At 32.9% G+C, this 19,477-nt stretch overlaps 1 protein-coding gene across 5 annotated transcripts in view; it reads right to left on the reverse strand.

The window, feature by feature from the left end:
- The window catches only part of LOC108737328 (zwei Ig domain protein zig-8), a 207,079-nt gene that overhangs the window by 160,046 nt on the left and 27,556 nt on the right, over positions 1 to 19,477 (reverse strand). For all 5 annotated transcript variants that reach the window (XM_025975324.1, XM_025975341.1, XM_025975332.1 and 2 more), the window contains exon 2: positions 898 to 950. Coding sequence is in view for 3 of the 5 variants with exons in the window: in XM_025975341.1 (XP_025831126.1) it covers positions 898 to 950 (53 nt within the window). In the remaining 2 variants the exon portion in view is untranslated. The remainder of the gene's footprint in view (positions 1 to 897; positions 951 to 19,477) is intronic.

Consider the following 19,477-nt stretch of genomic DNA (forward strand, 5'->3'; position numbering starts at 1 on the left):
ATATATATCGTGTTTGTATGTAACGGAATGTTCCGCTAATCTTGTTAAAATCTTCTATTCTTTATATTGTTGACATGTTCTTTAAGACGAGTAGCGCCCACTTTGTCCAATGTATATAGAAAACATTACTAACTAAGAGGGCGTTGATTTTTTCTAATCTAATAATCTTTGCTTTACTTAAAATTACTACCGTATTCCCTTTGTCTGCTTTATAAATTATTTACTGAAATTTGTAAATATTGAAAATTTACATGTTTAGTCTTAATTATTACACTTTCCATACTCTTGTTATATTTGTTGAAACACTATTGTGTTTTATTTAAATAAGCACCTATTATATATATTACCAAAATGATATTAAAAAGTACAGTAATTTAGGTAAATATATTAATTTGATACTATTTATTAAAACATTTAAACAAATATGAACGATTTACTAGAATTACTGACGACTTACGAAAAATACGGAGCCATTATCAACAATATTCTTTTATCAAATTCTGTTCTATGGTGCACTATGTAAACCTGTGTAACAATGAGCGAACAGTGTAAATATAGTCAATTGCTTTGCTCTGATTATTTGATTTACTGAAACGTTTTTATTTGAACTGAAACCTACCGGAAATTACAGATAATAAAATTACAACAGAAATATGGAAAACACTGGTTAAAAACTATTTTAACTTTATTGCTTCGTATACTGGACAATAAAAGTGACGTTAGCCCGAAGTGGTTTTTTTTCAATTTTTTGTGACTCGACAAACTGAATAAAACACAATAAAATGTTGCAATGTCAACTTCACAATTCCTCTTTCAAAGTCGCAACTACAGTATGATAACAGTCAATACAGATAATAAAGCAAACCAATAAGCATTAATGAATAATAAATAACTCACGGAAAACTCCTTTCCTCGCAATTTCAACTTCAACAGGAAACGCCGTTGGAACACTGAAACAAAACAGAATTTCACATGACTTTCATTATAAAAATTCCCTAGTCATGATGGTTCATTACCAGGAATAATATTAGAAATAGGTATACGTACAAACATTCGATGTGGAAGTATTAGTAAAAAATGTAAATTAAAAAAATACATTAATTCAGTACGTAGCTAACAAATTAAAATTGCAGAAATAACATCTTCACAATAATACTGCAACGATAACATAAAATTCACAATCGGATAAAAAATCGAAAACCAAAGGTTACCTTTGGATAGGATTATAACATAGCAGCAGCTCACACTCGTGCAGAATAGTGTACTTCAGTATTTAGAAAACGCACAAAGACAACATATTAAATAAGCGTCAACATTAAACATCGGTAAACTGATAATAAAACGAACTGTATGCTGGGACTCATAGTAGAAGTGAAACTTCAACGGACAAGTGGAAAAACGAATCGCAACAAAATTTTTACTTCAAGTTTTACGGGCAGATTGTTAATATACTTGAATTTGATTTTTTTTTGATTTCCATTGATGATTCACTTGTAGTATGTGTCCCAGCACACATTTCATTTTCACAGGTCAACTGCAAATTATGATTTGGCATTTACACAGATCGCAAATCGAGACAATGATGCCCAGCTACGTGTAAAGCAGAGGTAAGAAGACAACAGCTGAGCACAGCACACGCCGCAGGGACTCTGGCGGACTCCCCGCTCTAATACAGTCATTGGCTTCTCTCCGCCGCCGGCAGCCTTTTTCTTCCTCCGCCGCTGCCCCCTCACACCGCGCAATATACCGTCTAGCCCCTCCACGCAACCGTAACGCTTTTTCGTGACAGAAAAAACCGCAATACTCCCCGTCTATATAGAAGTTTCACTTCAAAAATAAACATTACAGTAATTCAAACGTATACAAACGAAACTGCACTAAATGTAATAAAATGTACCTACAAATATCGGGTAAAAAGGAATCAAAATAAAACAACGATATACTGAGTATATCAATTCCTATGAAATTGCGCACATCTTACCATAAAAATAAATGTACAAAAAAAGATCAATCGAACAATAACTCCACAGTAGTAACATTGTATGTTGCATCCTGCTTGCATAGCCTGAAGATGTCGAGGCGAAACAGCAGAAATAGTAGAATGCAAATATCTTTATCATTTGTCTGGTTGAATTACAGCTTTGCACAAGTCATTCCTAATCGCCATATCCGTTTACTTTGGCTAATTAGTGCGCCATTTTATTGGTTGCATTTTATATAAAATACATGTAAACGATAAAAAATGAGAAACATTCAAACCAGCAGTTATAAAACGTGCAAAACCGTATCAAACTTTCCTATCGAATTTTCAAGCGGAATATTTTTATTGGAGCACCGAGTGCACCAAGTCCCAACAGTCGTAAAATATTCCTTGCTTTACAGTTAAAATATTAAACTGAGTACCGTTTATACATTTAAACGTTCGTATTAAAGTACAAAATAAAATTTGCCATTCCATTTAAACCCCCAAACACAGATTAGTAAATGAGGATTTCATTAAAATAAAAAGTAAAACACACAAACGATTTCTCAGTCAGTTTAGTCAATTGTACAATCTACAGTACGTACCTATTTATAGAATAATGTTCGACAAGATCCATTTCTAGAAACGATTCGACTTATCTAACTAGACTACAGTTATAATTGTAACCGATGTTCTTTACTGAATGTGAGGCTCCGACTTTAACATTGCGAAATGTGGACGAGGATATGGATATTAACATTCCTGCGGATTATCTCCAGTTGCGGATGCGGATGCAGATCTCTGTTATAATCAGGGGCGCAACAAGAGGGGTCCGTGAGTGCCTGAGTTGGGCACCCAATAAATTCCAGTCGATTCAGATAATAACCCAACTTGAAAGTTCGGTTGAAATAGTTCAAGCTCGTAAATGAGCAGCCGAACTCGATAAGAAATTCAATACATTGGTTATCTTTTTTTCAGTCATTTTATGGTATTATGATGGGAGCACCCAGTCAAACTGTAACGTTGTTGCGCCCCTGACCCTTATGGTATGGAACCATATGTAATTGTCGGTTGCCTTGTTCAAAATAGATCACCCAGTATATGACTGTCATAATTTAGAAATGTTGGCTACACTCGAAAATACGCAAACAGCACCTAGATTTACCTAAGACCACCGTTCATATGGCATTTGTTAAATCCCCTAACTGTCAAGTTTTGTAAATTATCAGATTTTCTAGAATAACAGGAACAAGAAAATTTTTAACCATCTAAAAATACCTCCTCTACTCCCTACATCACTTAGCACTCTGACATTTTACTTAACCATCACATTTCACAATAACAAATGTTGTCTTAATTAACTTTTCCTGAAAATGACTTGCAATTACAAAATTTCACAATCAGTTCTCAACTAAATTCGTTCCAATATCTTGCGAACTGGTGACCTGAAGCAATAATTTAAATTTTGTATTGCAACCCGCACACAAATAGTTTCAATTATCTAAATAACAGGCTTGCTTTCAATACTCCAATTAATAATGATAACTGGTCCCACCAAACATTGCTTCATTCCATCTGATTGTTCGAACTTAATGTTTTGAACATGAAACAATCGGAATAGTTTCTAACTTTCTCATTAGTAAATGGAAAGACTTAATAACAATGCAAGTAAGTTCTAAAGAGATTCGAAGTCTACTGGTGTCAAAAATTGTTCGCTTCATCTACTTTATTCATAAATTAGTGTGATTCACTCCTTGCTTTTCGATACCCTACTGTTTTACTACGCCAAACTGAATTTTATCTGAGTTTGTCCTTTTCATTTTATTTATTTTTCTCTTATCCAATATATAATTTAAAAATAGATTATAACACAAATTTATACAGTCGAAATGACGATATGGTTCAAACCCCTGAAAACATATCATATCACTTAATTGTAACCACAACTGTTCTACAGTGACTGACCTACACTAATGAGTGATATTGCAATGCAGAATTAGTTTATTGAACTGCACATGGATTGTCTCATGCAAGGTTTAACTACTGGAGGTTGGCCGTTAACATAAACACTCTGAAAATGATAATCACCAGCTGATTGAGTGCAGCGTTGCGGGCTATATTTCTTTACCAGGGTCGGAATTGAATTTACCTGTACAGCTACGTTTTTCTCGAAAACGATGAACATTCGAACATACAAACATTTACTAAATATTCATGCTTTACAGTGCTCTATCACCTTCTACAAGCCATTAGGTAAAATAATATTTTTATTAATTACAGATTTTGTCCGTTAGGACATTAACAGACGAAGTGAAATCTAGGGCATAAAGCAGGTACTTTTAGGAAAAATTCAGACAATAGAATAGATGAAATTTTTCGATGGGAAGGGGGCTCGTAGATACCTTCCCACTAGTTAATTAATAATTAACGAAATATTGAAACCAAGCGCTGAAAATGCCTTCCGATGGAATATAATAATCAAAGCATGTCTTGCCTTAATGAGGTTCATGTTTAGATGACATAGTAAGATATATTGCACACGTTGGAATACCTGGACATCGGTCTTCTTTAATTTTTTTATAGATAAGATTTTAATAGTAAATCGGTACATGGCCACATGTTAACATTAATTAATGGCTATTGTTACGGGAAACATTAACCAGACCTCTCATTAAGCATTACACAATTCCGGAGGAGTTTATCTAAATTGCTATCGAAATTGACAGGGAAGTCATTTAATGTAATAGTTTATAACAAGCATTCCATTAAAATTACGCTGTTCAATTTATTCAATACAAAGCGAGAATAATGCATTACACAGGCCTTTTGTTATTGTTTTTGGTTTTAAATATATACAAAAGAACATGAAAAACAATGTTTGTTTGAAGCTTTTAATTCCCAATTTTTCATTCGTCATAAAAAGGTACTTTATCTACCAATTTTTTACACCTGAAATTCCACAACAAACAATGAAGTAACACAAAACAAAAAAAAGCGTACTGGAAAATCGGAAAAACCTACAGGCGTTAATGTACTCGGTTTATCTCTGCTATCTTCTTTTATTATTCGATTTTCGCTGTTTTTTAGTAAGATTATGAGTCAATATTTTCACTAAATTGTATAAAAGTTCAAATCTGTTTCAACTTCTTCAAGCTAAGCTAGAGTTTAACACTACCTTTGGAGTTATCAACTAAATCTATAATAACATTTTGTGAATCGACACTACACACAATCTATAATATCTTACTTCCTTTTAAAACTTGGCTTTATTTTCTCTTTCCCTATTTCCACATCAATTTCAAGCTATTACTTCTTTTTCTCTGAAATCTCTCCAGATGTTTTAATCCAATCCTAAAGCTTCTTCTCCGGTTCGCGTTTTTTTCTTACATGCTTCATCTTTTCTCTACTTCTCTAAGAAATCAATTTTTTATACCTTCTTCAATTAAAGCATTATTTTTTGTTGCTAACGACTTGTGAAAAAAATCTTTGTTATTTATAAAGATACCTACGTAGAAGCCACTCTGAGTTTTCACAAAATTTATATAAGATGTTCACAAACTCCCACTACTACAGACACAATCATCCCCTTTGTCTCTAATAACCAATCTGCTAACATTAAATTTACGTCTTTCAAAAGTTTCATACATAAATTGATAAGCATTCCTTAGTCAAAATAAAAGATTTAAGAAGAAACTTCACGCCATAAATAACGGTTATAAACTCAATACCATTGACAAAATTTTAAACTTATACTTAAACCAAACGATTATTCATTAAGATTCAGTAAGTTCTGGTCAAGGTTACAATTGATAGAAAAGGTTTTTCTAAGGCCTACGTTCCTGTAACCAAAAAAAGACCATTACGAAATGAGTGTTGTAACCGTAACCGTATAACCTAACCCAACTTTAACCAAAGAATACTGTACTTCATTGCTTGGAATCATACAGGTTATATGAAAAAGGATAGCACGAAGCGAATAATGTCTTTTTTTACCGTAACATTATGAGTTTGACCTAATCCAACTTTAGTTTATTTGATTGATTGGTATCGTACTGTTTCGATAGGAAAAGACAACACTTACGAAGTAACTGTTGTCGTGATCATATCCCTTTTGTTGTTTACAGGAATTTGGACCTTCAAAAAACTCTTTGATTAGAAATTATGTTAAGTATAACTCGGTGCCGCTTACCTATTCCACGAAATAGGCGTCGAGTATACGCAATATAAGAAAATAGAAACTAGACAAAACTAATGTTTACAGAATCTAAGATTTATTCTGGTGCACTGGATGAACTTAAAGTCGCACTTGTCCAGTATTATTTTAAACAACTTCTACATTAAGTATCCGATTTAGTCAACTGATTGAATTCTACGGCCATAGGGCATTGGCATCAGATGAAATTTGTATATCGGATAGTACGGAATTGCATGACCCCTTTCTTCGGCTCATATCGATCTCTGACCATCTGGATAAATTGAAAAACACAAAGAGTAAGGTAGCCTCTCAGAAGCGTTATTTTAGTGTTAAATGTAGCTGAAACGCTGAACTGCTTGACTACACGAGGAAAAGAGCCAAGCAAATCGACCATGAGAGTCAAATTGTACTTCTTTCCAATATTTTTAACTTACTCAAGCAAAATTTCATTTAATTACAAACCTATTCCATCCTAATACCCCCCCCCCCAGCCTTAACAAGCAATTCAAAGCAAAAATTTCATTTCTTTGAAGCTTTCGGACCACCCACAACACAATACAATACTGTTTTTCAAAAATAAACAAAGAATAAAAAACAGTTTTGCTTACGTTTACACTAATATTAGGAAGATACGAAGGCACAGAAATTTTGAAATTTCAACTTGTAACTCGAAATTTCGACTTGCAATTCGATATTTCGACTTGAACCTCGATATTTAAAACTGTAACTCGGAAATTTCGATTTGCAACTCGAAGTGAGTGTTGTAGTACCTACTCTTGTCTTTTCTTAAAATTGTCTTACGTCAGCATAGGTTGGGATTGAGTTGGATTGCGCTAGGTTACAATTCAATAAGGATTTAGAGTTGCAAGTCGAAATTTCGAGTTACAAATCGATATTACGAGTTGTATGATGAGATTTTAAAAACAATTATGTTACGCACTTCTACGCCTTCGTAAAAAGGGGTTATAAAGCTTGTACGTTTATAAATTTGGACGTAGGAGGTAATCTCCGAAACTACTCATCGAATTTCAAAAATTATTTCACCAGTGTTTAGAATGGACCTTCTGGGTGGATATAGATAGGTTGTTAATCCGTTAGTATAAAAGGCCTTTTCGTGAAGACCAATAAGTCGACGAAGAAACATTGGAGTGAATGCATTTGTTTCAAAAAAGTAATCAAAAAAGTATCTAAAATTAAACGAGATTCCACTATAATTAAGAACAAGAAAGTTAATAAAAAGTAAAAGTTAGTAAAGAAGCAATAAGGTAAAGCAACTGAGTGCAGCTGCAAAAACGATTTACTGTAGAAATTAGTTCTAGTCAGTCTCACATATTTGAAAGCGACTTAGGAATTCCTGTTAACTTGGCCCAATGGAAACAAATTGGGTAGGTCCGAAACCCTCCAAACCTATTATTGGTTTAAGATAAATAGACTAGAACAAATAGCGCTTGTCAAGCAATTTACCGTTATGCGACAGTAAAGCCAATGGTAATAGATTTATAGCCATTAATTTTGTGTCGGACTCTTAATTACCAAACTAAAAAGCTGCTTTAATTTCAATCACTGTTACTTATCGATTTATTTACAAGCACAATTTATACCGAAAACGCTCAACTCTTAAAATTAAATTACAAAAAACACCATCCTCTTCATCTACCATTTTTGTAAATACTTTTAGTTGTTAGGTTTCAAATTTATTCATTAGGGTAATTCGAAATTCTTTTCTCTCGATTGCAACTACATTTGATAAAAACCCTGTCCCAAGGAGCGCTCATACTATTAGGCATTTTAGTTTTTCACAAAATAAATATGAGACAGAATACTTTACTAAATATTTTCGTCTAATCGTGTGTTTCTCGTGAACAAGTCTATTGAAGAGAGCATAAAATTATCCATAATTAATTTATTAGCTTTAAATTTTTAAGAACATTATTATGATTAATAAAAAAGTCTAGTGTATAATAAAAGCGTTATAAATTTCTATTTCTTTCAAACATTTACTCTGTTATACATAGGTACATTACAACCCAAATCAAAAGTTGAGGACAAAACTCTCAGATACTTTTTCTTCCCTTCGTTCTAAACATCTCTTCCAGATATTGATTGTCACGTATTTGAATATTCCTCAAAAATCATTTACATGTGTGTATCACAATAAGAAGATAAATATACGTAACCCTTTTTAGCAAAAACCAAAACTCAATTAATCAATATAAATTTGATATCATTGTACAGATAATCATTTTTATTGAGTTAGAAATACTATGAATTCAAATACTTAGTTATTAAATCATTTTCTTACTAAATTTCTATATTATTATTGAATTTCTTCAGTATGCCCTCACCCACTACCGCAACACAGAGACTATATCTGCGTTCGCTGATAATACAATTCTAGTACATAATTAATGCAGACAGATGGCAGTATAAATAATGTAGTTAGTCTTCTAAACTGCAAATCTGGAGAATATCTACTAATAGGTAATGTAAATAGATGTATATATATACATATATATCGATAGCTGAAGTAAAAATAAAAACAAATACAAAATGATTATTCGTAACAACAATACATGACAGGTATTGCGATACGATTCTCTTGAAATAAGTGAACTTTTCAAATAAAAGACATTCCAGAAAATCTTGTTTTATTAAATTTTCATACCTTCTGTGGATGTTAAATGTGACACAAAGTCTATTACGAAATTGTGCCAAATAAAAAAGAAACGTTTACACTTCAACAAAATCATTAACCCATTTACTATAATTGTCCATATATTAATTAAAATTTATTACCCGCTTTATGAAAACCGTGTTCGACGTTTCTGTTACTTATAAAGGAAACTATATTTTTCAACGAGTAATTAAGTCTTTTAAAGCGCAGCTTCTGGCAATTACGTCGCATTTAATCGGTTATTATTTTATGTCAACAATATTCTCGGTTCAGGGTTCAAGTGTTTCTCCAATCAATACACGTAAATCGGTTTAATGATTTTCAACGTCTTACACATTTTTAATCAAGAATTTCATCAAAGCAGTCAATAAATAAAGTTTATTCCTTACCGGAAAATTATCTTAATAATAATTTTCTTTCGGTGTTTACCTACACTGAATTCCTTCAATGCATTTTGTGCAGCGTTCGTTAGAGTGAGGGGCCGTTTTGGTTTATTTATCGTTTGTCATTACCTAGCGGATCATATTTCATCGAAAATCCCGAGTCAGCTCATTAAGTTTTCTTTGACAATGCCGCGAAATTTTGTATTTGAGGAATACGAAAAGCGGACAAATCCGCAAACAGCGCAAGCTAATGGAGAATAATAGTATTCGTATGCTGATTCCATGTTAGCCATATTTCCAACGAATGTATAAAGCAACGAGAGTAATAAGACTTTTACTTAACCAGGTAATAGGCGAGTGTGTACATCCATCACCGTATTCTTACCTTTCATTCAACGTTTTGTACTTCGTGGATGGCAGCATTCATAATTTATAGAAGCACTTACATAAAAAGCCGACTTCAATACTTTTCCTCTATATAAATAAGGCGAAGTAAACTTTAAGGAACAAAAATTAAATTATATTACGAATTAAATAAAAATCCCCTAGCTTCTAGGGAAATTTTCCTACGATTGGCAGCGCTGGCCAAAAATCGAACGTGTTAGTGGACATCTCCCTCCCCCTTACTTACTACTTACAGAAAAACAGAGAAAGAAGAGAGCTGACGAGGTAAAAATTCGATTAGTCTGTCATCTAGTGAATAGGAGTAACTTTAAAAAGCTTCGGAAGCTAACCGGATAGTAACAACCTTGTTGAGGTAAAAAAAGAAGAGAATATTAAAGGAGCAACGATCATCGCAATTGGCAGATCATTAAATGTAAAAGACGCAACAATAGAAACGTTAACTGAAGAATTAATCAAATTGGACATAAAGACATAAAAAGAGATGATAAATTAGTAGTAAACAAAGAAGGGAAAACGTTATTGAATTGAGTTTCCGATAATAGAATGTTTATTCTGAATGGAAATGTAAAAGGAAATGAAGATGAAGAATTCAAATATGTAGGAAATAAAAAGGGAATTACAAACAAGACGTAGAATGGAGATGAAGAACTTCCGAAGGAATAGAAAACAGGAATAATAAAGTCAATTTACAAGAAATAAGGCAGAAAATTACACAAGAATAGCACTCATGAGCACAGGTTACAAAATATACCCTGAAATACTTAGAAAAGACTTGAGACAAAAGGTACTAGGAGAAACGCAAATCGAATACACTAAATCAGGAGGAAGAAAGAAAAAATTAGAATTCCAGTGGAAAGAAAAAATAGTTACAGAGTTCAACTACCTAAAGAAAAGAAAATCACAAGGGAAATATGGAAAAAGAAAAGGAGGACATTTTTAATTAAAAGAAATGACTGGAAACAGCTGAAAAGTTTAACTAAAAACATTTGTAAGCAAAAAAGAAGAGCAAAAATAAAAAACTTAAATTTCGCACAGAAATAGAGAATATGGAAACAAAGGGAAGAAAAACTAAATTATTTGAAAGACGAAAGAACATACTGGGAAGAAAAATAAAAGAAAATATGCAGGCTGTAAGAACTGAAACCAGAGATGTTTAAACATATTTTGGAGAGATACAGGAAATGGTACAAAAAATGGGAAATTTAAATGTAAAAGGTAAGGATGGTCTAAAAAGGATAAGAGAAATATTACGGAAGAAGAAAATAGCGAGAAGAATAAAAACATTTAGTTTGTAAAATTCATAGAATTAATATGTAAATATGCACCTTGTAGGTATGTATAAAACATAATGTTTTTAATAAAGCTACCTATTATGTACCTACATAATTTTCATTCTAAAAACCAAAACTCAATTAATCAATATAAATTTGATATCATTGTACAGATAATCATTTTTATTGAGTTAGAAATACTATGAATTCAAATACTTAGTTATTAAATCATTTTCTTACTAAATTTCTATATTATTATTGAATTTCTTCAGTATGCCCTCACCCACTACCGCAACACAGAGACTATATCTGCGTTCGCTGATAATACAATTCTAGTACATAATTAATGCAGACAGATGGCAGTATAAATAATGTAGTTAGTCTTCTAAACTGCAAATCTGGAGAATATCTACTAATAGGTAATGTAAATAGATGTATATATATACATATATATCGATAGCTGAAGTAAAAATAAAAACAAATACAAAATGATTATTCGTAACAACAATACATGACAGGTATTGCGATACGATTCTCTTGAAATAAGTGAACTTTTCAAATAAAAGACATTCCAGAAAATCTTGTTTTATTAAATTTTCATACCTTCTGTGGATGTTAAATGTGACACAAAGTCTATTACGAAATTGTGCCAAATAAAAAAGAAACGTTTACACTTCAACAAAATCATTAACCCATTTACTATAATTGTCCATATATTAATTAAAATTTATTACCCGCTTTATGAAAACCGTGTTCGACGTTTCTGTTACTTATAAAGGAAACTATATTTTTCAACGAGTAATTAAGTCTTTTAAAGCGCAGCTTCTGGCAATTACGTCGCATTTAATCGGTTATTATTTTATGTCAACAATATTCTCGGTTCAGGGTTCAAGTGTTTCTCCAATCAATACACGTAAATCGGTTTAATGATTTTCAACGTCTTACACATTTTTAATCAAGAATTTCATCAAAGCAGTCAATAAATAAAGTTTATTCCTTACCGGAAAATTATCTTAATAATAATTTTCTTTCGGTGTTTACCTACACTGAATTCCTTCAATGCATTTTGTGCAGCGTTCGTTAGAGTGAGGGGCCGTTTTGGTTTATTTATCGTTTGTCNTTTTGAAAATTTTTATCGACAAAAAAATATTTTTTAAATAACCTAAAAATTTTTAATGGTTTAGTTTTTGACCTGTCGCGGTCTGGACAACGTCCCTCATACAACATAGAAGGGCACTACGACTAAGTCAACCTCTAAGGGGATAAAAAGGGTTTTCAACGTTTCATGTATTAATCAAGGTATTAATCAGGAAGCTTGTAATTTCCACAAATATTCTTTACCTATATTCACCCCTAAATGTGCAAAATATAATCGACTTCACGCGGCGACCATTATACTACGTAACTAAATATATTATGATCTAAATATTGAAAATACAATAATTAATTAATTAATGTTTTCTTGATTTTGCATAATATCGTCTTGTAACCTGCTACCTTTGCAAACACATTAATTGCTATTCGAAAAACAAAGTTATAAATATTAATGATAGCCTTGCTGTTTACACGTCCATGAAAAGGAATTTTAATCAAAGTTGTTTTTTTTCAAGTTGTCTTATAGATTCATATCCGAGAAAAACCTATTTATCGCATTCATTATGGTAATGAATTTTGGAAAAAGTCAAGCGAACACCAAGTGTAATTTACATTCGAACTAAGCTAAAAAAATTTTAGGAAAACATCAAAGCAACAGCTTCAAACGCTCTTAAATTACAAAGCATGGCTCACTTTCGTTTCGCTGCTGTTTAAAATTATTTATCTAGCTGGATACCTTTTCTCAAAAAAAAAAAAAAGAAAAAACGAGTAAATATGTATAGTGCTTTTACAAAGTATTCGAAAACGGGGCCAAGAAATAATAATTTGAAATAAAGCGTAAAAAGGCACCGTGTTTATCATAAAGAAGTTTCCATAAAATGTAAGATAATCTACTAGCTTCCAGGAAGAGCATAACCAAGATAAAAACCCCCTGAAACAGGGTAGTATCTAATGAACTTGGCTTTCTTAAACACCATTCTCAAGATAGAGTTTCTAAAGTAAAATTACGGGCCAACAAAAATGCACAGCATTTTCCCATTTCCAATAGATATATTGGCGCTTTCAGATCAGTAAAGTACAATAAGAAAATTTAATCTACTTCACAAAAGAAGCCCCTTTAGTAGTGTTGTTTAAAATGTCATTTTATCTTGAACACGAACACTGCCGAAGGGGTTCTTCATATGTTAATAAATTAAAATTTCTCATTGTACTTGATTACATAGGCATTTCTAAAATTTTTCATAAGCATGTATTACTGAGTACACTACAATTACGAATAGATAATTAGTAATAAAAAATAAAAGAAGTTACATAATTATTACCAACACAATAGAAAGGTTTCACCACAGGAAGTGATTAATTAAGTATGGAGTACACAGCAGTAAAAAGGATTACAAATTTTGTTAAAGCTGAAAAGACAGTGCAGTTTAGTTTTCCCTGAAGGAGCGATCACAGTCAGGTGCAGTAACATCGTCCAAAATTAAAGGTTAATAAAAAAGCCGTAGTCTAAATGAAAGTGTTAAAATACTGTCTCTTGGGCGCAAATGCTAAAGACAGTTTTCCGGTTTTATAAAATATAAAGTTAGGTTTTCCCTATTTCGTTTAAGACTAGAGCATATAATACCATAAAATTCTGCGACACATTACATCCTGTTGATGCTCAGATGATATTACAAAGATTTAAAAATCATTTCATTATCCTATAAAATTATACGTACAGTGGTTGAACATAAATGGGTTCTCGAAAACGATTCTAACGATTTCGAAGAAATTTACAGCGTAAGGATTGTTTGGGTCGATAATTTGATTTAGCAAGGTCCCATTTTCGCGAATTTTCCTTCCCGAGCAGTTTTAATAGAAAATAGGTCATTTCATATAAGCAAAACATTTCAGATGTATATAGCACAGCATACACCTTCTATATCAAACATAGCTCTGTCAACCAAATATTTTTTATTAAACATTACATCATTTACATTAATAAAAATAGGAACCTATGTCATATAGTTACATATTAATTGACTGCCTTTTGTTGAAAATCGATTTAACTTTCTTTTGTTAGAAAACACATTTCCTGAAGGTTTTAAAGAGCACTCTTTTCTATCGTCCTTCTTAAGCAATCTATTCTCCTTTTAAGAAAAGTGACTTCTTATATTACTTGTGGGTAAATTATTGTTAGGTAAATTTCAGACGAAAGATTAGAAGAAGTGACTAATTTTAGGTATCTAGTCAAGACAGAAAGAGTAATAGAGATATACACCAGAGGATAGCGCAGGGTCGAGTCGCCTTCAAAAAAGAAGTAACTTCTATGCTCGCGACCGGTTAATTTGTTAAAGGTGTATGTTTGGAGCACGGTGTTGTACGGGTGTGAAACATGGACAGTGGGAGCGGCGGAAAAGAAAAGGTTAGAAGCGTTCGAAATGTGGTGTTATAGGCGGATGATGAGGATATCGTGGGTAGAAAAGGTTAGAAATGAAGAGGTNCGGGTGTGAAACATGGACAGTGGGAGCGGCGGAAAAGAAAAGGTTAGAAGCGTTCGAAATGTGGTGTTATAGGCGGATGATGAGGATATCGTGGGTAGAAAAGGTTAGAAATGAAGAGGTATTAGAAAGAATAGGAGAACAGAAGACTCTGTGTAAGTCAATAACAAATAGGCGAGATAGGTTGGTAGGACACCTTCTCATGCATGAAGGTCTAGTCAGAGACCTAGTAGAGGTAGAAACAGGAGTTAAGAAGAGTAGAGGTAGACCTAGATTAGATTACTATTCGTAAGTAGTTAAGGATGTGGGTTGTTCTAGTTTTAGGGAAATGCGAAGATTAGCTCAGCATAGGAAATACTGGAGGTGCGTGTCCAACTAGTCTTAGAACTGACGACCTTATGATGATGAAAGAGATGTGAGTCTTCTCTGGTAGAGGAGACTAAAATCAATAGATCAAACGTACCTACACATGCATAGGACGTATAAGTGGAGGGAATACAGAGAATGTCTAATCTGATTTAAGCGAATTAATGGTAGCAGATGCTTGCGCTGATTGAGAGAAATAAGTAATTTATAACATAGTTAGTGGCAAACACCCTCGACGGATACCATATTTCACGGCTGAGCTATCTTTAACACTTCACTGATAAAAATGACCTAACACGCTACTCTTTTGAATATGACTCCAAGCGAAATGTATAATGATAAGTAATACAAAAACTATTTATTCAAATTATACTATTTCATTATTGAAACTACAAATAATAATATATTTTATATATGAACTTCATATCATACCGACCAGACTAAACCAGCTTTGTCTAAATTCTAATCAAATGAATGATAATCACCTTCGACAAATAAATAAAATATAGCCTAACAAAATTGATGTCAATAGTAATATTTGATGAGTATAAAACTCTCAAATACGTCGACATTTATGAATTAACATTGAGTTCTTAGTCAACAAGCATATGAAAACCGTCAAATCTAAATAGCGATTTGTTCTTAATCTACAAATATTTACCGCTAACTAACTATAGTTTTTTATAGTTCTTGTGAAAACTTTACGAAGATATCTTGCTCAGCATTTTATAAAAACTGTCACATCTGAATCGCAATTTCGAGCTTATTAGTTCTCAATAATACACAATTAGTAATTGCCACAAAAAACTAGCCGAACTTGCTCCAGGCAAACAAAATTAAATATATCAAATAACTGACAGTATGTGCCATCTGGAAGTATAGAGTGCTAACTGTAATTTATAATAGTGCTTTACAAAGCCCTAGCAAAGATATCTTCTTACCGAACTGAATTTATACGCAGAATACGGACCTAACAGACATATAAGTCAATTGAATAATGAATATTCAACTTATTGAACAGCTTTTTATTAAAATTGTCGAACTAATTAGTTTTCAGTTCTCAATCGCACACCACTAGTACTTGCCACAAAAAACTAATCAACCGAACTTGCTCCAAGCGAACAAAATAAAATGAAATATATAAAATAACCAACAGCATGTGCCATCTGCAAATAATCAAACGAACTTGCTCCAGGCGAGTCATTGTATCAAAACTTTCGAACATATTAGTTCTCAGTTGTCAATACCACACCATTAGTTTTTGCCACAAGGAACTAATCAACTGAACTTGTTCCAGGCAAGCAAAATGAATAAAATCAAATAACTGACAGTATTTACCATCTGCAAATATTTACTGCTAGCCGTAGTTTTTCATAGTGCTTTTACAAAGCTTTCAATAAGGTTTCTTCTTGCTTCATCGAGTCTACGACTAGCTTACAGACGTAATAGGCACCACATAAGCTATTTAGATAAAGAACAAATGACTTTTCAGTATTTGCAGAAACCACCCGATGTGCATCGCGATTACAAGCTTGTTCGTTATGTCCTTTGGCGAGTTTCACGTATTTGTTATTCTACCTATAGGTACATTTAGAAATGGAAACGTTTTTACTCTTTTAAAAGACGACGTATAGTTTCATTAAAATTAATGTTTTTCTTCTCACAAAATTATTCAGTTACTGAGGGAACGGGAGTCAAGTAATTAAACAAATGATAATATCTAAATATTTTATACGATTCCGTCGTTTTCTGACTAACAAAGAAAAGGCTATTTTAGAAACGAGAACACCCTCATAAGTTGATTCAGGAAATGTTAACTAGACAGCACATAAAGAAAATAAAAGTTCCTTTATGTGAAATTTTCGAGTTAAACTTGGAAGAATTATCCCCAAGAGATCAATTATTCGAAGAATAAGGATACAACTAACTGGTGTTTTAAATAACAAATTTCCTGTTTGATATAATGAGTACCTATTTTGATCTTTAAACGAAATTTTCAAAAGGACTACGTTACTACATACGTACAAAGAGCTTTCGGTATGCGGTAAGAAAACGGCCAAAAATGTAATACGATCTCTTTTCCGCTTTAATAAACAGAAGAAACCAGGCTCATTTGCTATTTTAGATACACAAAGTTAAACGTGTTTTCTAACTCTCTGCAATTGAGCTGCAATACAAGTTATGTTTACCTTACGACATTTTCCTACAGTTAGTCTGCTTTGAAACATGATATCAAATAGAATCTACAAACGAATTATGTTTATCCTTGTTTTCCAAAATAGGAAGACATCTACATGCACATATTTATACTATTTGTAAATTTCAATCCATAAGTATAGAACCTTTTTTAGTTTTTCATATACTATAGTACATTTATTTATTTTGGGTTTGTTTGTTACCATTTCACACCTTAATCAGTCAACCGATCATCACGAAATTTTGTGCACGCATTGTCAGGGGTAAAAAAAAGGACATAGGGTACCTTTTATCCAGAAAAAAGCTGTTCCCGAGGGATAGAAAAAAATAATTTTATGTGGTCGTCGATGATCTTTGTCACTTACGAGGGTGGATTGATAAGTTTCCGGCCTGACCAAGAAAAACAAGGTTTTTAAAATTTTTTTTTTTTTTATTTCTCAACATAATCTCCTCCAAGGCTGATACATTTCTCATAGCGGTGTTCCAGTCTATTAATGCCATCTCTATAGACTGATTCGTCAAGCTCCTCAAAATAACCATTTACAGCTTCGATTACTTCTTCATTGTCCGCAAATCTCTTACCGCCAAGCCATTTTTTGAGATTAGGGAACAGAAAATAGTCACTCGGGGCTAGGTCTGGAGAGTAAGGAGGGTGCGGCATCAATTCAAACTTTAGATCGTTGATTTTAGCCGTCGCAACGATTGACGTGTGCGCTGGTGCGTTATCGTGATGAAACAAGATTTTTTTCTTCGCCAGATGAGGTCGTTTAATTTTCACCTCGTGGCTCAAACGTTGCAATAAGTCTGCGTAGTATTGACCAGTGATAGTATTACCCTTTGCAAGGTAATCAATGTATATAATACCTCTTGCATCCCAAAAAACAGTAGCCATAACCTTGTTCGCCGAAAAAATTGTTTTTGCCTTCTTTGGAGTTGGTTCCCCTGGTCCAATCCACTGTTTAGACTGTTCTTTGGTTTCAGGAGTGTAGTGGTGGACCCACGTTTCGTCAACGGTTACGAATCGACGCAAAAATTCGCTTGGATTACGCTTATACAATGACAAATTTGCGGTAGAAATGTTTTTTCGAATCAATTTTTGGTCGACTGTTAGCAAACGCGGCACCCATCTTGCACAGAGCTTTTCCATATGCAAATGTTGGTGCAAAATATGTTGCACACGTTCATATGACATCTTACAGGTCTCAGCTATCTCACGCACTTTCAATCTGCGGTCTCCCAGCACTATTTGATGAATTTTTTCGATCATATCTGGAGTTGTGACCTCAACGGGGCGTCCTGAGCGAGGCCCATCAGAGGTGCTCACACGACCCTTTTTAAACTCGGAAACCCACTGCTTAACGGTTGAATATGACGGGGAGGATGTCCCCAGTGTTGAGTCCATCTCTTTTTTAATTTCCTTCGGCGTTAACCCCTTCAAATAAAAGTATTTGATGACAGCACGATTTTCCTGCTTTTCCATTTTTACGAAAACCACAGAGGCGTCTTGTTCAGCGTGCTGTCAAACCTACACTAGCAAGGAGATCGGGCTGAAACTATAGCTACAAGCTATCCAAGGATGGTACTATAGAATGTCACCTCAAGGTAGGCCTAGTGGCGTCATCTCTTGGTTAGGCCGGAAACTTATCAATCCACCCTCGTATTTAGGACATCAATGTACGCGAAGCCGCAGGTAGTCTATCATAAATTTCATCCGTCAAAATATAATTTAAATGAAAAATGTTTCACTGGCATTTTTAGTTTTTATTTATCATTCGCTCAATAAATATACCTATACATTTTTTTGTACATTTTTAGCGATTTAGTTAAATGTTTACTCATTATAGGATGACCCACATTTTTATACGTATAAAATAGTTTTTGTCGTACAAATTTTTACTATTTAACAGAGAGATAACAACTTCTTTCTTTTTTCAAATTTTAACGTAATCAAAATCGATCGTTAACGAATTATTCTTGTTTGACAAATATTCAAATGAATAAACTCGGTCCTATTTTATTTTGCAGTCAGGGCGCTGAAAAGTTTCATTACTTTATTTCTTCAATCCATCACTAAGAGTAAAGTAATAAGTGATGAAAACTAAAACATACTTTTGTTTTTCAAAAAAAAAAAAGTGTCGATCAATCAATGCAGCATTTAGCTACCTATAATAACGCAATAAATCAATCAACAAGTGGAGGCCCTTAGGGAATAGAAAACATGAAGCACTTGTCTGTAAATAATCTTCCATTAGTTAAATTTTTACTTTGCCATTCAAAAAAACAACACTACACATCAACTGATGGGTTTAAAGAAAAAGTGATGGAAGATCGTAGGAAAATCATTTTCCCACTAGTTTGTTTTTAGTTTTTCATTTTTGTTTTACGTTATTCAGTTTGGGATATTGATGTAGGTAGAACATGTTTGTAATATTAATAAATTATTTATATA

This window comes from Agrilus planipennis, unplaced genomic scaffold (assembly GCF_000699045.2).
Source record: "Agrilus planipennis isolate EAB-ADULT unplaced genomic scaffold, Apla_2.0 scaffold90, whole genome shotgun sequence".
In the NCBI taxonomy this organism is placed as follows: domain Eukaryota; kingdom Metazoa; phylum Arthropoda; class Insecta; order Coleoptera; family Buprestidae; genus Agrilus; species Agrilus planipennis.